The sequence below is a fragment of the Dunckerocampus dactyliophorus genome, chromosome 11, assembly GCF_027744805.1.
Source record: "Dunckerocampus dactyliophorus isolate RoL2022-P2 chromosome 11, RoL_Ddac_1.1, whole genome shotgun sequence".
NCBI lineage: Eukaryota > Metazoa > Chordata > Actinopteri > Syngnathiformes > Syngnathidae > Dunckerocampus > Dunckerocampus dactyliophorus.
In genome coordinates this window covers 31,442,091-31,468,184 of record NC_072829.1, presented here as the reverse complement: position 1 = coordinate 31,468,184, position 26,094 = coordinate 31,442,091, and the positions used below count along the sequence as shown (strand labels likewise).

At 45.1% G+C, this 26,094-nt stretch overlaps 1 protein-coding gene across 1 annotated transcript in view; it reads right to left on the bottom strand.

Moving 5' to 3' along the window:
* The window catches only part of mrpl11 (mitochondrial ribosomal protein L11), a 68,760-nt gene extending 44,665 nt beyond the window's left edge, over positions 1-24,095 (bottom strand). The window contains exons 1-2 of the mRNA XM_054792968.1: positions 23,987-24,095; positions 4,517-4,658 (exon numbers count right to left, since the gene is read on the bottom strand). Of these exons, the coding sequence (XP_054648943.1) occupies positions 4,517-4,639 (123 nt within the window). The 5' untranslated portion in view covers positions 4,640-4,658; positions 23,987-24,095. The remainder of the gene's footprint in view (positions 1-4,516; positions 4,659-23,986) is intronic.
* Positions 24,096-26,094: the final 1,999 nt, after the last annotated feature.

The window sequence follows — 26,094 nt, the reverse complement described above, 5'->3', positions numbered from 1 at the left end:
TGAGCTACCACCTTATCGTGGTGGAGGAGTTTGCGTGTCCCGATGATCCTAGGAGCTAAGTTGTCAGGAGTTTTTATGCCCCTGGTAGGGTCACCCACGACAAACAGGTCCTAGGTGAGGGACCAGACAAAGAGTAGCTCAATAGACCTCTATGATGACAAAAAACATTGGACCACGTTTTCCCTTGCCCGGACGCGGGTCACCGGGGCCCCCCTCTGGAGCCAGGCCTGGAGGAGGGGCACGATGGCGAGTGTCTGGTGGCCGGGCCTACGCCCATGGGGCCCGGCCGGGCACAGCCCGAAGAGACAACATGGGTCCCCCCTCCAATGAGCTCACCACTCATGGGAGGGGCCAAAGGGGTCGGGTGCAGAGTGAGCTGGGTGGCAGCCGAAGGCGGGGACCTTGGGCGTCCGATCCTCAGCTACAGAAACTAGCTCTAGGGACATGGAATGTCACCTCTGTGGTAGGGAAAGAGCCTGAGCTGGTGCATGAGGCTGAGAAGTTCGGGCTAGATAGAGTCGGACTCACCTCAACGCACAGCAAGGGCTCTGGAACTAGTCCTCTTGAGAGGGGTTGGACCTTGTTCCACTCTGGAGTGGCCAGCAGTGAGAGGCGACGGGCAGGGGTGGCAATTCTTGTTGTGCCCCAGCTTGTGGCCTCCATGTTGGAGTTTAACCCGGTGAACGAGAGGGTAGTTTCCCTCCGCCTTCGAGTGGGGTTGGGGTTAGGGTCCTGACTGTTGTTTGTGCTTATGCGCCAAACAGCAGTTCAGAATACCCACCCTTTTTGGAGTCTCTAGAGGAAGTCCTGGAGAGTGCTCCCTCAGGCGATTCCCTTGTTCTGCTGGGGGACTTCAATGCTCACGTTGGCAGCCACCTGGAGAGGGGCGATTGGGAGGAACGGCCCCCGTGATCTGAACCCGAGCGGTGCTTTGTTATTGGACTTCTGTGCTCGTCACAGATTGTCGATAACAAACACAATGTTCAAGCATAAGGGTGTCCACATGTGCACTTGGCACCAGGACACCCTAGGCCGCACTTCCATGATTGACTTTGTGGTCGTATCATCGGACTTGCGGCCATATGTTTTGGACACTCGGGTGAAGTGAGGAGCGGAGCTGTCAACTGATCACCACCTGGTGGTAAGTTGGCTCCGATGGTGGGGGAGGATGCTGGTCAGACCTGGCAGGCCCAAACGTATTGTGAGGGTCTGCTGGGAACGACTGCCAGAGTCCCCTGTTTCAACTCCCACCTCCGGGAGAGCTTCGACCATGTTCCGAGGGAGGTGGCGAACATCGAGTATGAATGGGCCATGTTCCGTGCCTCTATTGTCGAGGCAGCTGATCGGAGCTGTGGCCGTAAGGTGGTCGGTGCCTGTCGTGGCGGTAATCCCAGAACCCGTTGGTGGACGCCAGTGGTGAGGGATGCCATCAAGATGGAGAAGGAGTCCTATCGGGCCTTTTTGGCTCATGGGACTCCGGAAGCAGCTGACAGGTATCGGCAGGCCAAGCAGTCTGCGGCTCTAGCAGTCGCTGAGGCAAAAACTCGGACATGGAATGAGTTCGGAGAAGCCATGGAGAATGACTTCCGGACGGCTTCGAAGAGATTCTGGACCACCATTCGGCGTTTCAGGAGAGGAAAGCAGTGCACAGTCAACACCGTGTATGGTGGGGATGGTGTGCTGCTGACCTCGGCTCGGGATGTTCTGGATCGGTGGAAAGAATACTTTGAAGACCTACTCAATCCCACTGACACGTCTTCCTATGAGGAAGCAGAGCCTGGGGACTCCACGGTGGGCTCTCCTATCTCTGGGGCTGAGGTTGCTGAGGTTGTCAAAAAGCTCCTCGGTGGCAAGGCCCCGGGGGTGGATGAGATCCGCCCGTAGTTCCTTAAGGTCATGGATGCTGTAGACATGTGTTGGTTGACACGACTCTGCAGCGTCCCGTGGACATCGGGGGCAATACCTCTGGATTGGCAGACCGGGGTGGTGGTCCCCCTTTTTAAGAAGGGGGACCGGAGGGTGTGTTCCAACTATCGTGGAATCATACTCCTCAGCCTCCCTGGTAAGGTCTATTCAGGGGTTCTGCAGAGGAGGATCCGCCGGATAGTTGAATCTCGGATTCAGGAGGAGCAGTGTGGTTTTCGTCCTGGTCGTGGAACTCTGGACCAGCTCTACACTCTCTGCAGGGTCCTTGAGGGTGCATGGGAGTTTGCCCAACCAGTCTACATGTGTTCTGTGGACTTGGAGAAGGCATTCGACCGTGTTCCTCGAGGAATTCTGTGGGGAGTACTCAGGGAGTATGGGGTATTGGACCAGCTAATTCAGGCTGTTCGTTCCCTGTATGACCAGTGTCAGAGTTTGGTTCACATTGCCGGCAGTAAGTCGGACCCGTTTCCAGTGAAGGTTGGACTCCGCCAGGGCTGCCCTTTGCCACCAATTCTGTCATTATTTTTATGGAGAGAATTTCTAGGCGCAGCCAGGGCGTTGAGGGGTTCTGGTTTGGTGGCTGCAGGATTGAGTCTCTGCTTTTTGCAGATGATGTGGTCCTTCTGGCTTCATCAAGCCGTGAACTTCAACTTTCACTGGATCGGTTCGCAGCCGAGGATTATAGGATAAGCCGAGGATAAGCTACCGTCTGTTGTGGTGAAGAGAGAGCTAAGCCAAAAGGCAAAGCTCTCAATTTACCGGTCGATCTACGTTCCTACCCCCACCTATGGTCATGAGCTTTGGGTAATGACCGAAAGGACAAGATCGCGGGTACAAGCAGCCGAAATGAGTTTTCTCCGTAGGGTGGCTGGGCTCTCCCTTAGCGATAAGGTGAGAAGCACTGTCATCCGGGAGAGCCTCTGAGTAGAACCGCTACTCCTCCGCATTGAGAGGAGCCAGATGAGGTGGCTTGGGCATCTGAAAACCTCCCTGGGGAGGTTTTCAGGGCAAGTCAGACCGGTAGAAGGCCTCGGGGAAGACCCAGGACATGTTGGAGAGACTGTTTCCCAACTGGCCTGGGAACGCCTCGGGATCCGCCGGGAGGAGCTGGCTGAAGTGGCCGGGGAGAGGAAAATCTGGGCCTCCCTACTTAAGCCGTTGCCCTCGGATAAGCGGTAGAAGATGAATGGATGGATGGATGGGTTTTAAAAATCACACACAGGCTACAAACTGCTTAAAAAAAAAAAAAAAAAGGAGTACCGTGGTTGACCAGACTGTCTATTTAGGAGGGTAACAATTACATCACTTACAGCCAGCTCTCACTAAATGATGCAAAAGACAATTACAGTTTAATTTGCTGGAGGACCATTAAGGCAATAGCTAATTGCGCCTTCATGGTGTTAAATTTTTACAAGAAAAGGTTTAAAGCCATGCACAGTTCACTTTGATGAGACACTTTTAAAAGCACAAAGCCTTCGCATGGAACTGTTGGGTTAAAAAGAAATGATCTTAATAAAAATGCCTCTGTAATATTCTTCATTCAATTCTCAAGTACCACTGGCACTGTATTTTATTCTACTGTTAGGAGATATACCGAAAAATAAAACTTTCAACCGCTCCTTTTTCCACACCCTTTAAACCCTGCGAGTTAAACAATGATGCGGCTAATTGGTGGCTACAAGAACTACAGTTCCCATGATGCTTAGTGTGCACATTCGCCTTAATATCACATGTTTTCAAGTGTTATGCAGCGATGGTGTTTTGATCTGACAAATCTGAAGTATGTTTGATGAAGTGTAGAATTACAACAGCTTCTGCTTGCACTGCTTGGACAGCGGCAGCTGTTGAACACGGATGCAAAAAAAGTGTTTCACGTCTCACTCATCGGAGCTAAAGCGGCGTTTGAACATTTCAAACCTTTCTTTGCGCACTGTCATGAAGACCCGCGTCGTTTACACATACTTTTCACCTGTTTGCCCCCAATTACCAACCGACCGGAAGAAATGGCAACGACCACCAATGAAAAAGAAGCAGGCAAGTACCAACGAAGAAGACTTAACTTCATAAAAACAAAGATTAGTCGGCCCAGTGTAACATTTGCAACACAATGATATCATGCAAAGGAGGGTGCACCACCAACATGATATAAGTCACTCAGAAAGAACAGTGTTTATCTGCAGTAATTAAACAAGGACAACGCGCCCAAGACAAAAACTTCCACCTCATTTTGCCAACTGGCTCGTAAAAAGGGAGACTAATGGATATGGACAGGTGTGGTTTGCATCTCCGCTGCAGAAACAGTAAGGGAACAGTGTCACACTGAGGCACCCCCCTGCAAAAAGCAGGTTTGCCACTAGAATAAGAATGGGAAGAGCGCTATGGAAGTAGAAGGAGATGTGTCAGTGGGGCTTTCGAGGAGGGGGTGGCTGAGCCAACTGTGTGACGTGTGAAAAGTTTCAAAAGTGAAAGATCAGGCTGTTCAGCGGTGAATACGAGTGGTGTGCAGTAGATCAGGTGATAAAATGAATCCCTTCTGATTCACTTAGTATAAGACTGCTGACTAAAAGAAGTTGGAAAAAAGTTATTTTACCTGTCCCAGGATGGGGCCCAGTGGAGGGCCAGGAGCCGCTTGTCCTGACCTCACTATAGCCCGGATTACACCGCCTGGATCCACCTTCTTCACAACCTTGGCTGTCCTGGAGATCTTCGACATCTTGCGCGTGATGGACAGCCTTTAATTTGACAACAAAAAAAGACAAACCACAAATCACACTCAGTTCACAAGACGAGACTCGAGACGAGGTTTTAACATTACTTTTAGGAAAAGTACAATGACAAATATATGACAATATATTGCATTTCTTCTACGTTACACACTTCTGTACTCTGTGTGTATGCTAGCAGCCCCGCCTCCACCCACCGAGACAAAGAGACTGTACGACCGACAAAGGACTCACTCCGTTCATTCCGTTGTTCTATGGAACAAACATGTTAAGGCGCTGACACCGAAGCAGAGAGCGAACCCTCCTTCTGGCTGTTTGGAGGCGGGAGACAAGGAAAACACATGCATGCACAATGTATTGAGTGGGGGGGCCGATATCAGGGAATTATAACTTCTTATCATCATACTGATAAATTTGATCATTAAAAATAGCTCTGATACCGTACGATAATTTAAAAAAAAATGGTCCGATCAGGCGAGATTACCCGCACTGTGCGGGTGACAAATCAAGTGTTCCTTTTTTCTCCTGCCTGTGACGTTAACGGCCTGTCATAACTTCACCTGAGCTCACTTGGAAACACTCTTTCACTTTAAGAGCAAGGATGTTGTACACAGTGCTCTGCGATGAGGGGAAAAAAAACAGAGCACATTTCAGCCACCTGAAATGCCAGTGCCACAGTGTTTGAAACGTGCAAAAGGTTTGCCAGAGAGTGTGTGTGTGCCCAAGAACAGTACACGGCAGGTGGCTGCTCCCCTCTATACTCTGATTCTCCTAATAGCAGTGATGTCATATTTCATTAGGACCAATCAACAAATCCTAATTTGTTCCGGTCCTTCTTCCCTCCAGGTGTGCATAAAACTACACTTACATCTACATTTTAAAAAATCGGTTATCGGTATCATTTCAGTCTTAAAAAGCAGAAAGTTATCGGTATCGCTTTGAGAAAAAAAATATCGTGCATCTCTAATATTGAGGCCGGCAAAATGATCCAGTTCACTTTCATTTATTGTGTGATGAATTTATTTATTATAGTCCCAGGCCTCGTGCCTTTTTTGAACATGAAATCTCGCGAGATCTTGTGACACCCCCACAAATTAGCCTTGCCTTCATAACACAACCGCACTAACACTTTAACCACACTTACACACGTGTGGCTCATTCCAACATCCTAAACTTCAAAACATCAATAACAAAACCCACAGGCAAAAGCAGCTCCTCCTCACCACTCTGCAGCAGCGGGCGAGTAATTAAAAAAAAATCTTTGTCTTCGATCGGCTCAGTGAGAGACTTTTCCTGGAGGTGTGGATCAGCGGCAGGGTTGAGGCGCTCGACGTGCCGCAGAGCCCGAGAGCTGGCGGGATTTAAAGATCCCCTTGAAACCTGTGGGAAGCTTGCCAAAACACATCACCTTTGAAGGGCTGGAGACGTGTCGCTGCTAAACTCCAACAGCAGGGGGTTAAGTGTCGAGGGCGAGGAAGAAAAAGGACACGTTTTCACGATTACCGCCTCCACAGTAAGAAAAGTTTACTTTAAAAAAAAAAAAAACAAAACGGTTTCACAAAACACAAGAACGTGGTTCAAATTGCTCAATCTCTCTATATTTCTCCTGCACATTCATGCTCTTTGACGGCAAAATAATAAAACAATAAATCATCAGTGCTGCAAATAACTCCCACAGTCATGGCCACAAGTTTGGAGAATGACACAAACATTAATTTTCACAAAGTCTGCTGCCTCAGTTTTTATGATGGAAATTTGCATATACTCCACAATTGGTGTTCATTTGATGTCTGAAATGGCTTATTTTCTCTGATTATGTCTACTATATTGGCTAATAGGAGTGTAAAGGTGACTATAGGGGTTATTTCATGTTCAGAGAGCTTTAATAATGTTAAAACTCTTAAACTACTTAGAAGAACGTCAACTATTTAGAAGGTGGTAAACAGGTTTTCTACCCTCCGAGTATGAAAATAAAAAAACAGAAATCCAACTTTGCGGAAATGTACTCATCACGGTCAGACCTGGAACCAATTAACCGCCATAAACAAGGAATTACGGTCTAAGTTTGTATACATCTATACAGTTTTGTTCTATACCTCCCTCACTATATCATGGTTTTTCAGAAATGAACAAAGGAATACGGTAAATGATGGCTGTCCCCCAGCGGTGGTAGACTGATCTATTATTAGTCAAAACATATGGAAATACAAGTGATATGTGGTATTGTGGTCACTAGGCGGCAGTAATGACACAAAACATTGAGACGTTAGCTTGCATGACATTACCTTAACACTGCGTGAAGTCAGCCATGGCATGTGCCACAACATACAGTAAAAAAAAGGTCTCCTCCAATCCCGAGTGGAAGTTTTTGGCTTCTTAAGTTTAAAAGAAATGAATTTGAGGCCAACTGGTTAGCTCGCTAGCTCGCTAATTCTCGCGCTTGCTAGCTAGCAGCCGTCTCAAGTCTCTGCAGCAAAAGAGTTGCTGTAAACAATGAATAACAGCAGTGTAAAGGTGACTAGGGGTGTTATTTCATGGCTACAGGGCTCTAATGTTAAAAAACGTGTTTAGAAAGTCACATTAAATCCTGTATCGTGGAAATTAATTTATTGTGGTCATGTCTGGAGCAAATTAACTGCTATAAACGAGGGACGACTGCATTATAAATACAAATGAATCATTCGTTTTCCTCATCAACATACGATGTATGACTATATACACACACACATAGGAACACTAAGAGTTCCCCCCATATTTCTTTGGGCAGGAAGAACACAAACGCAGGCCTATAATCCTCTGAAGGAATAAAAGTGATACTGGCACAGCCGTTTAAAAAAAAAAAAATGGGAGCGAGAAAAAGAAAAGATCAATGACGGGGGCCTTGGGACAAATAGAAGTTTTAAGGTTGCACCTTGTGATTTAATAAAAATAAGTACTTGAGGGGAGAGAAGCGTTACAGCGATGATTCACGGTAGGCAACAGAGGGTATCCAATTAGATCAACAGAGGAGAAAATACAAGTGAGATGGATGCGACCTCACGCTGTTTTAAGGCTGCAAAACAGACGGAAATGGCTCCTGTTGTAGCTGCAAGTGAGCAGCAGTTAAAGTTCAAACACAATGGGGCAATTTTTGTAAGGCACAGGTGCACAGAAACCATTTAGTGCCTCGACTTGGGCTATAAGCTACTTCAGTGAAGAAGAACTGCAGCGCTGAGGCGTCAAATGCTAACAAAAAGACTCTTCTTCTGCAACTGCAGAAAATAACCACCACAGTGAAAGAACTGGGTGCAAAAATACCAACCAATCCGCAAGGTTTGTGATCACGAGGGTGGGGGAAGACATCAAATGAGTGCTTTAATTCCAATTTGGGGAAAATGGAATAACAGCCCTGAGAAAAGACAAACCCCAGTTAGGAATATGAGTGATAAAAGCCAGGGTTCAGTGAAATCAGGCATCACAAGGCAAAGCGGTGAAGAACTGACCTACATAAGGCAACTGCACTAAGAGCACGTTTCACGCTGCGGAATTTACATTACATTGAAGGAATAAAGGCTCAGCTAACGGAAACATGGTTCAAGGCTGCAAAATAAGCTTCAATCAGCGCTGTTTTGCGGGGGAAGAATCAAATCAAAGCCAGAGGAATCCAAACGGAATATCAGCTGTTGGGGCTGAACGCTCGGCAATCCCTGGCAACGGTATTGTGATAAAGAAGAAGTGCACGGATAAAAGCCGTTTGCCAGGAATGTGCAGCGTTAATGCACTTTGTTGAAAGCCCGATTGATGAATGAGGCACAGCGATGTTGACATTTAAGAGAGAGCTGAGGTGGACAAACGCTGTTGTCTCAAACAAACATTCACAACTGCACGGAATGTCTTGCTAATGGCATTGAGTGATTCTTCTCTGTCCACCCAAATCCAAATGGCTTTTTTTTTTATAATGCCTGTAAATTTTTTTTCTGTATTAGAGCAGTTGACACAAAACAAAATGCTGGCCTATGCAAGTCTGGTATCGAGCCGTAGACCGGCTGCAGAGGTTCTTTGTCGTATCAGTGGGTGCTTACGTTTATTTCACCTTGCAAGACAAACTTATGCACTTAATATTAGCATATTTTTTGGCCAATTTCATTAGTTTTGACATTGGCAGACACGTAGCACTATCATGTTAACATTAGCATAGTAACATTTCCGCCGTTTTCATGAGTAGAAACTTCTATGAACATTTAGCGCTTCTATTGTAAAATGATTCTTGTCCTGTGAACTCCAGAGTACCTTTTGTTCTGTGAAAGACAGTTGAACTCAGGCCTACGTGACTGAGGGGGAGGTCATCGTGACCGAAGTTATACAAGATATGTTCCAGATGTTATGTGATTTCAAAATGTCCTGCCAACAGGGCCAAGGAAGGATGAGGTTTGGTAATCCACGTCATTGTTATTGTTCACTGGGTCTATTTAAGGGTGAACGGAATAAACGGGGTATCCCTTTTCCCTCAACTGCATACAAGTTGTGTTGTGCCTCTTATTATTCCACAACATTTGGCGTCACGAACAGGATTGGAAGGAAAGACGTTGATGCTCGTGGCCTTCTGACCTGCACCATATTGCAAACCAACGGCCGTAAAAACAGGTAAGATTTCTTACCATTTGGTTTGACAGTGTGGTGCAGTAATGGGGGTAACTAATGAGCATTAATGTTAAAATTTCTCCAAATAAGAGAGCCTGTTGTTAGTGCATTACCTTGTAATAACAACTGCAGATTGGGGGTGGGGAACACTCACACAAAATGTGGCCCTCACTTTAGAGTGGGAAAAACTTTTTGTGTGTTTTACTAAAATGACTCGAGTCCAGCTGTGTTACAGCATGATTGGCGTACTTTAGAAGTGTTGAGTAAAGGAAAAGAGCACAGGCTTGTGCCGGCTTTGTGTGTGTGTGTGAGGTCGACAATTTATGCTGCAGCAACTCTTAGTCCGGGAGTTCATTCATGGAGGAAAAATTAAGGGCTAAATATAAGGCCGACTGCAATTGGTAGAGCGAGGTACCCTATACAACGCAGAGTTCGTTCACTGCGCGCTAAGTCTGTGTGGTTACGACCCTCCGAACGCGCAAAGGAGGTGATCAACTACAGAGCAAAGGCTGCGCCTATATAATATGCGTGAAGCAAATCACGTCTAACAAGTAGAGAAGCATACTCAAATTACACATGCGGAATTACAATAAAGTAGTTCTTATTGTCTACTTTGTGATGTAACTCTAGAACAGTCTTGCAGTCCTAGTCAGCCGGACAAGGTCAGTCATGAGTATATTAATGCATACCTAAACTATAACAACTGGAGGAGATTAAGGCGTGAAGCAATCATTTGGATTGCTTAACTTGTGTGTTTGGTTTGAAGTGCACTAAAATTTTGTTATTTGTTGTATGTAACTAAAATTCTAAAATCCAATTGGCATATACAGTACTTCAAGTGTGTGTGTGTGTGTGTGTGGCTGACTGTCTCACCTCTTCTGTAAAGCGTTCAGCGTTGTTTTTTTTTTTTTTTGTGTGTGTTTTTTCACTGTCTTGAGTGAGTGAGTGTGTGAACGAAGGTCAGCTGAGGACAAACTGTGCTTTGTAACCCTCAAAAGAAAATAACTATAAGATTAATCATCTTAGTCGCAAGACAGTAACGTTAGCCAGTGTAAATAGCTGAAAATTGCCACACACGCAAGTGAGAAGTGCGGTTAAAAACGTATTGTGAGAAATGTTCATAGATTCATCCTTTGTTTGAATGATCTCTTCTGGAACAACAAAAAGGTCAACCTTACACATAGTTGAAGTGAAAGCAGTTTGTGTGTCATCTTTGTGTCTGTTGCTGGAGGTGCTGCATTTGGCTGTTATTGAGTGTAGTGCATCTTGCCTAGTTGTGTTATTTGTGCCAATGTTAATTTGTTGTGGGTTGCACTGGAGTGAGGCTATCTTGGGTGTGGTCCCAGAGAAATTCAAAGTGCGTCATAACGTTGTCTGCTCTGTAGTGGGGGATATGAACTAGCTGAAAGGACAGAATTGCAGTGGTTGAATTGAGAAGAAAATTGTGTGCAATGTGCTGTGTGATAAGTCTTTTGAGACTTTGTTTTGTATAACTTTGAACTTAGTGAATCTTGTCAAGCTGTGTGGTTCTGCCAGTGACCGGATGTGAAGTGAATAACTGAAGGAGGTGTTGAGCGAGGGGACGCAAGGGGAGTGGCTACAGCCCTCCCTCTGAGTGTTGGAAGAACAAGTCAGCCAGTGGAAGAGTTTTTATTTTTGTGTTATGAGACTGGAGAGTTTCTGCAAGCTGTGGTTCTGAACTGTACAGCATTTATGGAAAGTGTCATGTTGGTGTTTAATGTGCATGTTAATGTGCATGTTAGCTTGTTAGCGCTAGTATGCTAAAATTAGCATAGTGGCATTTTTTTTTTTTTTTTACATTTTCATTAGTATTAACATACGCAGACACTTAGCTCTGCCATGCTATATGTTGCATGCTAACATGACCATAGTAGCATTTTTAGCCATTTTTTTAAAGCTGTTTTAATAAGTAGATCTCCGCCTCCTGCGGTGGCATTGTTGATTCAGTTTCAAATACAAAAATATAAATGCAACTTTTGTTTTTGCTCCCATTTTTATGAGCTGAAGCATAGGTCACAACCGGTCAAAAACGTAAGAAAAACATGGAGGACGTGCGTGTGACATGCTGATGCTGAGGTTCAGCCGCAGAGGCGCTTACGTTACAAGCCGTAACAGAGGCGGGACACTGCCTGTGTGCAAGGCCATTCCACAATTTCACACTTGACCCCTGCTGTGTTGAAAACAATTGTCCCTGTATTTTATACACCACATCAAACAGTGGGTGTTGTTTTGGATGTGTGAAAGCCCATCATGCAGCAGGCTTTTCTGGTTTTGTGTAAAAGGCAAAGGGCATAAACGTCAGATGTACTGTTATGGATCTAATGCGGCAATGTTGTGGGACCTCTGTGTAAACGAGACCTAAGCTTGCGCGTTTTTTTCTCTCCCCAATCAACTGTCAAGCCGCCGGCGCCACAAACATCTCTGACAGAAGTAAACAAGTCAATAAAACCGGGCAGTTTGAGGAGGTGGATGGGGGGAAAAACTGCACCTGTCTCCATTATGCGCAGGTTGACATAAACGCTCGAGCGAGATGATGATGTGAGGCAGCCCTCCCCACAGGTTGCTTCTTCTTTTCTACCAGCAATTGGTTACAAGCACTCGGCAATATCGGAAGCGTAAAAGCCATTTCTGCTGAAAAATTATTGAAAACAACTGCGCTTCAAGGACAGAGCTCATTTTGGAGAGATTAATTAGCTTGCAATTAAACATGTGCGCTTAATTGCATGAGTGAGGCCCACCGCTGTGCCTTGTTTAGGCAATTAGGCTCCTTTCTAATCCTCTTCAAGGTGACCAAGATTCAAAGTCAATCTGTTGTATTTATAAGTCGAAGGGACGGAGTGTGGTTTGCCTTTAAAAGTAGCAGATGCTCAGCCGCAGTAACGGCAAATACAGAAAAGAGGACGACTAAATCAACGTCCGGCACGAGGAATTGAAATACAGTGGTGCCTTGGTTAACGTCATTCATCCGTTCCAGAAGGTCCGACTCAAACCACAACGGACTCTAACCAAAGCAAATTTTCCCATAGAAAAGAACAAATAATTAAAAGAGAAATTTAACATTTATTACCACATAAACACAAACAAAAGTATCGAAAATTGGTACTGTTGAGTACAGGTATCGATTACCAGGTACCGGTTCAAATGTGAAAAGGTACCCATCCCTAATATCAAGGTCGGCAAAATGATAGTTTGTATTTATTTATCGTGCAGTTAATTAATTTATTGATTATCATGGCAGGCCTATCAAGGTCCAGCATGAAGACTTGAAATATTGTGGACTTCAGTTCATGTGTTGCCACATGACGGAGAATGGTGACTTCTTAAAGTACAATCTTCAGCCAAGGAGAACTAATTAACGTATGCAAGTCTAGATAAAGCCACAAGACAATTCTCATTGCATTTGAACATTCAGGAGCAGCTTTAAAAGGTCAAATTGTCACTGAAAAAGGGACGGCACGGGCCCAGCTTGTTCTTTCAATGGACTGAAAAGAACAGACACCTGTTGCTCGTCTCCTTAGGGGGCCGCAAAGCACCAAAACCCACATTGTACTGACTGAATGCCTCCCCCAAAAAGGAACGTAACATTCCCAGTAGGAGTCTGCTGTGCACTGCTGGTGTGGAAACAAATGAGCAAAGTGCTTTAGATCTTTATTGTGTTCTGTCCCATTTTTGTGGCCACATATGCTGTAACTTTAAAGATAGAACACGAACGTGGTGGGGGAAGCTGCCTGTGGTGCTTAATAAATAAAACCCCCTTCAACTAAGCTCTGCATTAATATTCCAACTGTGCAAGTTTAATCTGTATTGTATGAAAAGCTTTCAGGACTCATCAATAAGGGCTGACTTGAAGATTTAAAACAAAGATTAAGGTGCCGCCCCCCCCCCCAATACAACAAAAAATTCCATGAACTTACATTTTGCACTGTTGGATTCTAAGGAGGTTCTAAGTAGAGCTCCAAAATGCAAAAAGAAGAAATACTTGTAGGAGTGACACAAAAAAGCAATTTATTGCAAAGAAGCATTAAAGTGAAATCGGCTGTTCATCAAAAGTTCAAGAGCACAACCTTTAAAAGGCAAAAATGTGGAATGAATGTGATTTCATGTCAGGTATTTATCTCTTGATGGCAAAGGCAAAACAGCTTTCTCTCTTCGGCATTGGGATTGTTGAGCTGCATAAGCAAGGCCTCTGGCAGCGTGCCATTGCTGCTGAGGTTGGATGCAGTAAGACAGTCATTTCAAACTTCTAAAAAACATCCTGAGGGTCATGGAACAAAAAAGTCAAGTGGTAGACCCCCCCCCCAAAAAAATGAGCCAGAGGATCCCACTGGCTGTCTGTCAAGACACGGGACCATCCTCAGCCCAAATGAAGGTTGTTACTTGGGTCGAGTGCAGTCCGATAACCATCAGATGCCATCTGCCAGGGAAGGCTTTTAAGAAGAAAAGCTCTTCAAAATTGGCCGGTTTGGAAATTGCAGGAGAGCACCAAACATGGGACATTGAAAGGTGGAAGAAAGTTTTATTCTCCCTCGACAGTCCTGATGGCTTCCAACATTACTGGCATGACAAGGAGATTCCACCTGGAATGTTTTCCACCATCATGATCCTTCAATGGAACAATGGAGGTTCAGGTTGTGCAGGGGCGTCAGAAAAACACGATATACAGTGCGAGTGTACAGATAATCCATCGTTGAGTTGAATACCGCAATAGTTGGATGTATGGATCTTTGGTCACACCCCTAAATGTACATTAACAGTGTACATTTGAGACTTGTCACCAGCTACATGTCCTTGCCACGGAAAGAATGAAGGAGGAGAAAGCAGGCGAAGGGAAAGCCCTGGAGACAAGCTGCTGTCCTTGGATACTCGCAGCAAAATAACAACTAACAAAATTATCAAAGCAATTTCATGTCCTGCCCATCCTTGCAGAAATGCTTGAAAGTCATTAGAGACACAATAAATGAGTGAGGGCTTTGAATACTAAATGTTAGCCCACAGCATGAAGGAGGGCCTTTGCTAGCCGCAGGGAATTCTGGGAAGTCACACTTGCTTAGAGGTCAGCCATTTATTAATGAAAGGCCACAGACTTGAACACACTGACCAAAGAGAAGAGTGTGGCGAGTTGTGATTAGTTGCAGAGCCTCAAGAGAAGCGCTTGAAGATTAGGAATCCGTCCGAAAGACGATCATGCGCTGTTCCACTACGTTAGCATTCATCACGTCCAACTGGGCCGCTGCTGCTGCTGCTTTTGATTGTGGGATGGCAGGTGCTGAAGGGCACTCAAACAGAAGCAAGAACTCAAAAGAGACTGAGTGATCCCCAAGATTGAAAAGACCTGCTTTAACCCAACTCTCAAATGGCAGGGCTGATGTCTTTCAACCACATTATTCTTACTGTTTTCATTTCACCCCATTTTTTTAGAGATTTAGATATAAATGACCTTGACTTAAAGGAAAAACGCGCTTTTTTTTTTTTTTTTTTTTAAGCCCATGATCCACAATCCGCTGCACGGTGGTCTAGTGGTTAGCACGTTGGCCACACAGTCACAGTCTGGAGATCGGGAAGACCTGGGTTCGATTCTTCCTTGGGCATTTATGTGTGGAGTTTGCATGTTCTCCCCGTGCGTGTGTGGGTTTTCTCCAGGTACTCCGGTTTCCTCCTACATCCAAAAACATGCATTTTAGGTTAATTGGTGAGTCTAAATTGTCCATAGGTGTGAATGGTTGTTTGTCTATATGTGCCCTGCGATTGGCTGGCAACCAGTCCAGGGTGTACCCCGCCTCTCGGCCGAAGTCAGCTGAGATAGGCTCCAGCATACCCCCGCGACACTAAACAGGAGAAGTGGCATAGAAAATGGATGGATGGGATGGATGGATCCACAATCCTTATGTGAAACATGAACACACACGTCTTTCCCTTTTCTGAGAAAAACAGTTGCAAAAACCTGGAAAGTGGAATTGCCGCTGAGAAAAACAGTTGCATGTAATGCGACACACCTATTTGGACTATCATATAAAGCCCACTAAAAAACCTCTACAAGGTTGTATGGTTTTCTGTCCATGCTGTGAGCATGCAGTAACAGCTACATCCATGATAACATGCAATACTTACAGTAGTTTGCCCTACTTTTGATCATTTTAAACATTACTGAATCTTCTTTCCTGGGGGCTTTGATTTCACAGGGCAACATTGATAAGAAGCAACGCTACTTCCGTCAACAACAACAACAGCATAGAAAGCACGTGTCTGTCTGCAACTACTAACCATGGCCTTTGTCAAAGGTGGGACTGAGTTTATTGCCTTTGAGTCTTAATATTATGGTAAATGGTCTTTCACTTGTATAGCGCTTTGACACTGCTAGCACATTTACCTACTGATGATGCAGCATCAGGAGCAACGGGGGGTTCAGTATCTTGCCCAAGGACACTTCGACACAATCATGGGAGGACGAGGATCGAACCCACAACATTCAGGTTGGGAGACAACCACTACCTGAGCCATGCCAAGCCATATGAATGATGAGCTTATTTTTACATCTGTATGACAGCTAAAGTGTGCTAAAAGCTACTTTAATTGCCTTAACGGTTAATAAAGACTTCATGATGGTGACAATTTGCAGTCGAAGAATTCCACTGCCTATTTAAAAAAGTTAAAAAGTAAAAGAAAAAGGGTGCACTAAACTTTACACTGCGCTTATATAACAGGAGCACAAAAACACAGTTGACACGTAAGCCTGAGGTGTTATTTTTGTTAGCAACAATAAAATGCAGTCGTCCCTCACTATATTGCGTTTTTTTCAAAAAGTAATTAATTAATAAACAATGGCTGTTTTGTGGTTGACTATGGCCTATAATTAGTCCAAAAATATTGAAAGACAAGTTATATGTAGTATTGTGGTCACGAGGCATCAGTAATGACACATAACGTTAGATTACCTTTCACACTGCGTGGAGACTGGCTGCTGAAGAGTAGAGCCCAGCCCACATTCCATGGCCGAGACAGACGCGCCATGGCCAAGATTAATTGAAAAAAAGGTTCTCCTCTCATTCCGTGTAGAAGTGGTAATTTTTGTCACCTTTGTCCTCCTTCCCCAGTCCGTTTGAAACACTTTCTTAAGTTTACAAGAAGCAAATTGGAGAGGCTAACTAATTAGCTCGCTAGCTTGCTATGCTAGCAGCGGCTGTCTATTATGTCCCTGTCGTGATACCGTAGCCTTCTCGATGTGATGTACACCTAGAATAATAGGAGTGTAAAGGTGACTATAGACGTATCATTTCATGTCTACAGGGCTCTAATAATGCTAAAATTCGTATTTACAAAGTCAGAGGTGTTCTATGCTCTAACTATTTGATATTTGGTTAAAAAAACAAAAAAAAACAAATTTGTATTACAAGTGGTTTTGCGTTATGGAGCATCAGCAGGGGTCGCCTTCACTCATCATTAACCATGCAGGTCCAAAGAGGTCATAAAACATACAGAGCAGTTTTGTGCAGACTGTGTATGATTCCAGATGGCTGCTTTGCTACTTGTTGGGAAACCACGATGGAGAAATAAAACATTTAGTGAGCGCATGGCTCCATGGCACAGTTGTGTGAAAAGATTGACGAGTGCAGTAGCAGCAGCAGCACATCAGTGCCCATCACTGCATCCCAAGCTCAAACGAGGCGCCCCAAACTTGAATAGCAAGTAGAACTTCACTTTCTGCAAATCCCTGGGAGGCTGTTTTCTTTAAATTACATTCTCTCCCCCATGATCACGCTTGATTGGCGGGACAGAGGAAGTCACAAACAGCTGCTCCTGTATGGGGAATGAGCAGCACGGCGGCTGCTTGGGACACTTTTCATTCAAGAAGGGAAAAACCAGTATTTCTAGGGTAGACAGACATATTGTTGATACACAAGGTGTGCCAAAATGATTGGACAAGATTTCGTAGTCTAATAAAATTCCAATTCTCGCTCAAATCAGATGTGTAAAAACTAGAGATGCACAATGGCGCTTTTTTTTTCCCAAACCAATACCGGTAACTTGCTGCTTCTCAGACTGGTATCGTACCGATAACCAATAACTTTTCTACTTTTTTCAATTTAGATTTAAGTTTGTGCACACCTGGAGGTAAGAAGGACTGGATTGAACAACTGTTGATTGGTCCTAATGAAATATCATGGCATCTAATTACCACATCACTACTATCAGGAGAACCAGAGTATAGAGCGGAGGGAAACACCCGCTGTGGCCCAGCAAGGTGCACTGTATTCAGGCACACGCTCCAAGCAGCCGGTGTGACATTATGGAGGTCTCTGGCAAACCTTTTGCACTTTTCAAACGCTCCGGCATTTCAGGTGGCTGATAAGGTTGTTTGTGTGCTCCATGGGTTTTCCCCTCATCCTTCCTCTTAAAGTGGATGTTTGTTTCCAAGTGAGCTCAGTGGAAGTTACGATGCTGTTATCGGAGCTAATTTTAAATGTTATTTATTTATTTAATGTTGTGACCTTCTTGAGCCACTTGATTGCATTGCAAAAACATATTCATTGTGTTGTGTAGGAGTGGGGGAAATAATCGATTCTTAGGTGCATTGCGATGTGGACATGGATGCGATTATTAATCTTGATGCTGACGGGAAAAAAAAAAAAAAGGAAACAAAAACCTGGAAAGTGGAATTGCCGCACAGGACAGTTTACGGTGGTGCACCCAAGTGTAAGACGCTACCTAGATGTCTGAGCGTAAACCCCGACCCGCACCTGCTGGATTTAAAGCGAGCGCCTGGAAGCACTTTAGCTTTCACGTAGTTGAAGGTAAAAATGAGCTAACAAGAGCCAGATAATATGCAAGCTTTGTCATACGAGCTTCAAATACTTTGGGAACACGACAAATACGAGAAAGATCATAGCACGTTTCAACCCCCACCAGGAGGAAAAACAGCCAGATGAAGTTGCTGCCGACCAGAGAACCATTGAGCAAGTGAAAACTCATTTTCTACCCAACTCGGAGAAGGCGAAGCAAATCACAAAGTCAATGGCAACTATTATTGTGAAGGACTTGCAGCCGTATTCGGTTGTTGAGAAGCAGGGCTTTCGTGTTTTGTTGCACACTTAGCAACCCAGAAACAACGTCCCATCGCTACGTTATTTCACTGACACCGCAATTGTGAATAAGGGCAGCCTAGTTTTTTTGCTTATTCATGATATACTGACGTCTGCAAGCATTATTCTTGCATGACAGCCGCTGGTACAGAAATCTATATTTTGTATGAAAGCTGTTTTTGACTTTGCTATACAGCAAAAATATTATTTTGTCAAAGATTCTATGCTCAGGATTTTAGTTTGAATTTAGAAGTCTTATTTATTTGTGAATAATGGCAGATTTTTTATGTTGGTTACTCGGAATATGCTGAAGTTTGTTCATTTTATACATACTGCTGCTGGCGACTTGACATTTTTTCTCTTTTCAATAAAGATATAATAAAAACAACAAATTTTACAGCTGTACGCATAATACTGTGAAAGCGTGATATCTTTTCCCAAGGTTGTCATACCATCAGAGTCTCATACTGGCCATGCCTACTTGGGAGTCATGTCAGGTTAAAGCGCTTCATTGAGCACCTCCACGCCACTACGTTGTCCATAAAACTATACCTCACATGCTCCAAGAAGCAAATGGGTCTATTTTTTCCTCATACCTCCTGTTGTGGACTATTGTTCTCTGTTTGGGTAATATGACTTGATCAAGCCGGTTCACATTCCACACTACACAACAAGTCAAAAGTATGATTTGTGCTGATATTGAAGTCTGCAATATCGATATCATAGCGGAAGTGAAAAGTTGTATCAGGACAGCCCTACATTCAAATCAATCATCCAAAATGAAAGGTGAGTGTATGTAAACCTCTGACCACAACAGGAGCTATCAGATTGCCACTTTGACAAGTGCCAGGATGTAGAGAATGAGTCGTACGTGCAGGAAGAAGACTTACAGAAAGTGCAAATGTCGTGGAAGAAGAATGAAGATGAGAGTGAGGTGATGGGGTTTGTCTCAGCTTGAACATACTCTGTCTGGACTTCACAAGACGAATAGCAATCCAGTCTGCAATTTCTTTTTTTTTTTTTTTTCCCCTGTCCTGTCCAGCCTTTAAAGCAGATAGAATTGTAGATCTAAATGCCGTCAAGTGCTCAACAGATTTACTCTGCCAGGGAGAAGTGTGATATAAACTTCCCCTGTCATACAAAATTTATTTGACTTTGATGCTTGTTATAAAGCAAATTTGGAGTGACCAGACCGGAGCAGGAGGGGACAGAGAAGAAGAGAGAAGGAAACGACTTCATATATATAAAGGTGCAAGAATGTGTGGGCGTGTAATTGTCACTGAGAATGCATGAAAGGAAAGGGGCCGCCTTCCACCTCCCAGAGAGCCCCGCCCCAAATAGCCAGGCCGGGCCCCGGCCGCCAGAAGGCCACCAGGCCCACAGGGGCAGGCAGCACAAAGATCAGTGCCCCAAGAGCCAGCCCAGAGAGCCCCCCCCCCCCCGGGAAGACCAGCAAGGGGCCGAAGAGAGGTAATCCCAGCCAAGGACAGGGCACCGGCGGGCCGGAGGACTGCCAACCCCTGAGACCAGCGAGAGATCACACCCCACAAAGGCAGACGGGTAGCGGGGGCCACAAACCGGCAGGCCCAGAGACGCCTCCACAACCGGAAGGAAGCCCGCCCGCGCCGGAAGCGCCAGATCCCGCCCACCGCCACCCCCACCCCCAGGGAGCGGAGCCCGGCCCGCCCCGGGCCAACCCCCGCCCGACCCCCGACACAGGGCCGCCCCGCCAAGGGATGCAGGAGGCACACCCTCCACCCACCCGGCGGAGGCACGGGCGGCAGAGATGTATCACCCAGCACCCGACCCCACGGAGCAAACCCCTGTATGCCACCCCCCCCCCAAAAATAAATAACTAAAATAAATAAATAAATAAATAAAAGTACACACACGCACGCACATACACACTCCTACGCACCCACACGCACGCACATACACACTCCTACGCACATACACCCCCCTACGCGCACGCACATACTGTACACACTCCTACGCACTCAAGCGCGCACACACACGCACACGCACGCACACAAACACAGTGGTCGACTGCCCGACACCCGGAAGCCCCACCCTATCCCCTGTTGGTAACCCTAGGAGCAGCGGAGCCGGGGACCCCGGGGTCCCAGACATACGATCCAGAACCCAGGCGCGGGGAGCCGCCGGGGAGCAGGAAGACACCAGGCCACACCCTCCCAACGGTAGGACGCCGCCAGCAAGGCAGACAGGGGAGCCAGCGAGGAGGAAAGCGGGAAACTGAGCAGGCAGGCGGGAAAACGGGCGAGCAGCCAGGCAAACCACCACACAGCGCCAGCCGACCGCCGGGGAGCAGGAAGACACCAGGCCACACCCTCCCAACGGTAGGACGCCGCCAGCAAGGCAGACAGGGGAGCCAGCGAGGAGGAAAGCGGGAAACTGAGCAGGCAGGCGGGAAAACGGGCGAGCAGCCAGGCAAACCACCACACAGCGCCAGCCGACACCCGCGGGCCAGCAAACCCCGAAGAGGGAGCGGGAGCACCACACCCCAAGCCGCAGGGAGGCCAAGCACCAGAGCCGAGAAGGCGAGACCAGCAGCAGACCAGCCGATGGCCCCCACAAACCACCAGAAGCCAGACCAGCCACGTGCCACCAGAGCCGACAGCGCACCACCCGCGCACCGGAGCCCCACCCCCGACAAGCCCACAGACAGACCGGGGGAGGCGAGGACACAGACAGCGGCCCGGCAGAGCACAAAGCGCAAAAAGTCTGCAATTTCAATGACTGAACTCTCCGGAGAAGCATCAGTCGTCTGTGGCTACACAACGGCTCTGACGTTATATAAAGTTCCCTCTTCACAAACGCCAACCGTGTGACAACTGCCTGAGAGTCCAGTCTTGTGTAACAACATCAAGCTTTTCTTGAAGCCAAGACGTCACGGACTCTGAGAAGATGGAGTCTTCAAAGTCCTTGTATGTTGTTGTCATCATTGTGGCAAGCAAACTTACTTTTATCGAGTGTTATTCATACAATTCAATGAAGCCTAATTAAAGCCTTGAGCGCATTCAATTCCATCATTACCATCCACTTGCTAAAACAATCATGAGTGCATTGAGCATCCTCCGCTGAGATGCACTACGTCGTCACCAGTATGCATTTTTGGCCTTGTCCACGTGCAGTTTTGATGTTCATAACAACTTTTCTATGATGACGGTTCTTGTCGACATGCTCCTCTTTATGTAGTATTCATAAAAGCACTGCGCCATTCAAGGTCAATGGGGAATCAAATATTTATGATAATTGGCCAGTATGTGAATTGAAATAAATAGAACAGGCTTTGGACTCACAGCATAGCATGAAAAAGAACTGGGGGAGTACCAGGCCAGTGTGCCAATGTGTATTTCATCGCTTCCATGGTACACTGCACTTGACGGCACTACAGTGTACTTCAACACAACACCAAAGTCAAAATCAAGAGGAAAATGTTGATATGATCTCTAATTAGCACTCCAATGCACGCATCATGTAAAGCTCGTCAGATTTCCATGGAAAGAACAAAGGCAAAAACAGAATCATGGATGGAATCGTGGGATTGGCAAATAATAACAGAATCTACTGTTAAATGCGGAATCTCGCCAAAAATGACACAGTCGTCCTCGTTTATTGCGCTTAATTGGTTCAAGACCCGACCGCAAAGCAGACGGCTGACACTAGCATAGCAAGCTACTGAGATAACTAGTTAGCCTCTCCAATTGACTTATTCTAAACTTCAGAAAGTGTTTCAAACAGACTCGGGAAAAAGGCTTGAAGCCAAAAACTTACCACTTCCACATGGAATGCAGCCATGTCACGGACGTCTCAGCCATGTCACGAACGTCTCAGCCACTACTACTACTACATCACTACCACTACTACATCACTACCATCAGGAGAACCAGAGTAGAGAGCAGGAGGAGCCACCTGGCATGGCCCAGCAAGGTGCACTGTGTTCAGGCACACGCTCCAAGCAGCCGGTGCGACGCCACGGAGGTCTCCGGCAAACCTTTTGCACTTTTAAAACACCGCGGTGCCAGCGTTTCAAGTGGTTGATAAGGTTTTTCTCCTCATCGTGGAGCATTTGGTACAACGTTCTTCCTCTAAAGTGAATCTTTGTTTACAAGTGAGGTCACAAGTGCCTCAACACGTGAAGTGCCTCACTGGAAGGTTTTTTTTAAATGATCAGTTATCTGGGCTGTTTTTAAATGTTGTCGGATTTATCGTATGACATCATAATTCCCTCATATAGGTCAGATTATCATGCACCCCTCATTTATACATATAAACCCACACGGGGCACCAAACAACTTCTACCTCAGGCGAGTTGGTGTTTTTCTTCCCGTCACTCACACACAAACACGTGTGTTTAAGTGTCTCAAAGTGTTATTTTAACATTAATTTAGTCTTTTCTGAAAACCGGTCGTCTTATGTTCAAGTCAATATGTTACTCTTCAAAAATGAAGCTATGCTTCCTCTAGCATGTATGATGTTGTTAGGTGAACATAGTAAAATTTAACAATACTTAGCAAAACATTACCTTTCCTGGGAGAAAAAAAAAAGAAAAACATGAAAACGCTTTTGTTAAAGCAGTCAAGCATTCACTCAGTCCCCTACTAACTAACATCTGACTGCGAACTTTCAGAGATACGAACAAAGCCGACTAGTCTATATTTTCATGTGTTTTGCCTTATAAAGTCCATATTTATACTGCTACATGCTTGACCAGCCAACCCATATTTATACTGGTACATGCTTGACCAGCAGAGGGCACTGTGACACTGCTTATGGGACCAACAGCGGTAGAACAGCGGCAGAGAGAAAGCTACATTGTTAGCTGTATAATACAACCTGGACAGAGCTTGTGATTTTTATGAAGAGTTAATAGGCCTGCTTAATTCTACACCATCCACAGAACACTACCTCTTTTAGAAGAGCCTAACAATGACGACGATTTGTTCTTTTTTCAATATCTCCTCCTCCTCCACCACTACAACATATGCTCGACCACTCCTCTTCAAAGGTAAATAACATTTATCATTACGTATTATTATATCACTTTTATTACTGTTATTTTCATTAATTATCCTCGTTTAATATTACTACTGCATCCAAACTCATATTTACATACATACGCATATACTGTATATGCATACATGTACATGTAGTACCTATATCATTGGTAATATTACATTTTCCCCTACTTAACATCAATTCGACATAAAAACGGTGGTCTGGAACCAATTGTGTTCGTTAGTTGGGGACTTAGTGTACTTGCAATCGCATAGCTAAGGTGATCCAAAATACATCCATGTCCTTCAAAACACATCAATTCCAAAACATCGAAGCACAAATCAAGATTTAAGAGCCTAACCATGTCAAAGATCGGGTAGTGACGAGGAACATATCAAAAGCAGCGTCAGCTATTTGTAATTAATTTTAAAGGAAAGGTGGCTGGCAGCCTCGAGTCACATTGGACGTCACAAGCTAACGTCACTGTCACATCAACTCCGCACATACACAAAATAAAAGACCACAGCGCAGCACAAAACAAAAAACACAAAAAGCAGCGACTACACCTCCAAAAGGAACAGCATAAAGCAGAAAGTGTACCTGTCTTGTTTTGCTGATGTTCGTCGCCGTTAGCGTTGCTATCCTTCAGGGCGCAGACATGTTGGATTCTACCACGCTTGTCTATTTGCTGCTACTCATCCACGCAGCGCCACCCGGCGGCGTGGAGGACCACCTGCAGGCACTGAACATCAGCTCTCTTCCAGTCATCCAGTTATTCACTCAACATGTTTCAATGTCGAAGTTGAAGGTTTGATTTGAAACGGTAGACTGACTTTCAATGATATAACTGCAAATGCCCTAGCATGATGTCGGGACACTATAAAACCACTTTGGGACTTTGGGTACTTGGTGCTATCTTGCGAGAGCAAGTTAGCCTAAGCTCTTCTATGCAATTTGTCCTATCTGTGAAATGTCAGTCATGATGGAGTAGGTGCATTTTCATGAAGAAATCAAGTATATATTGAACTTTCTCTGGGAATTTATCAGAATATTTTACTTTGGCATGACTCCTTATATGTTCTGCACCCATGGAATCGCCCAAGAGCCTTCTTCATTGCAGTATTTCTTGCAATCATTTATGATGGAATATTTCCTCACGTTAATAATGACTGAAACAATCAAACTGAATCCACACTGATTCTTGTACCTCAATTCTCACCAGCATGTGAACATTTTCATCAGCTGCATGATGAGTCATGTAAACAAATGAACGTCTCAAGAGGCTAACATGATTATACAAGATTCCCCATTGTGCCCTTCTTGCAATACAACTTGGAATGGTGTTGCTTGGCCCATGGAGCCGAAAAACCAATAAAACATGAATAATGACGCGCTTTCTAATAATCTCCCTCCAGTGACCTGGACCTGAATAATCCTGCAATTCATTCTTGTACATTTCCATAATTAAAAAGCAGGGACACGGCTGCGTCGGCTTGGGGAGACTCTGAACTAAATGCAGTGGTTGCCTGGAGGTTGTGTCCTGTGTGACGATGTGGAAGAAACGGAAAGAAGAGTAATGCTGGGATCATTTATTATACATGCTTTTGTTTTCTTTCTCTCCTTTCTACACACTTGCTTACTTCATGTACTTTTTCCTCACCATTTGTCTACCTGCATAGGGATTGCCTAAGGGTATGAAAAGTACTAAATAATGAATATTGTTTCCTCAGTTGAACTCTGAGAGATGATTTTTTCATCCAAGAACAGGGGTGTTCAAAGTGCGGCCCCGAGGCCATTTGTAGCACCAAACTTGTTTTTTTACTCTTGGCTCACAGCATATTCTATAGATAAAATTCAACAACCGCTCATTGCACAGAAAACAAAGAAATGGTCCAAATCCAAAATGGCTGACTATCCGTGTGTTTCGTACATTATAGCGATCTAATTTATCTTATTTATTATGTATTGTGTAAAACTAAGACATGAATAACATCAAATTAAAAGCACAAATGAATGACAACCCACCATCCACCAGTTCAAGTTCCAGCCAAGTTTTTCCAGAGAGATGATTACATGGCTGTTTGACGTGTGTTGTAAAAGGCAGTGTTAGCACTCAATAAGTCATCCAAACTTACCTTTATGCATTCCCACATAGTATCAGCATTTGACACCAAATATGAGGTGAAAGAAAAATGGTACAAATACAGTAGTAATCTATCTGTGTTAGCACACGCACAAGGGACACGCGTCAGTGAGACGGATGTAACAGAGAGAATCCGGCCACTTTTCAAAATAAAACATAAAAAAATGAAATAATGGAAATTACTTTTTCTTTCTGTGCGGCCCGGTACCAAATGACCCAAGGCCGGGTACCGGGCCGCGGCCCGGGGGTTGGGGACCACTGTCTTTCAGTAGCGGCTCTTTGATGATTTTCAAGCTTCCTGTGTCACGATCTGTCAGGCACGAGTTGAGGCTGTCGAGTGCGTGACCCCCAATACACAGAGACGAGGTGGCGGCTTGCAAACAAAAAACCTTTAATGTTGCACAATAGGAACGAACAAAAAGCGACAGAGGAAAAAGGGCTCTGTTAGCAGGGTCCAGGTAGTCCAGGAAAGTAACTTTAGGTGACAGCACCGATACGGAGAATGAGGAACAAGAGTAACAAAGGCAATGAACTTTTAACAGCCACTAACGATAATTGTCCACAG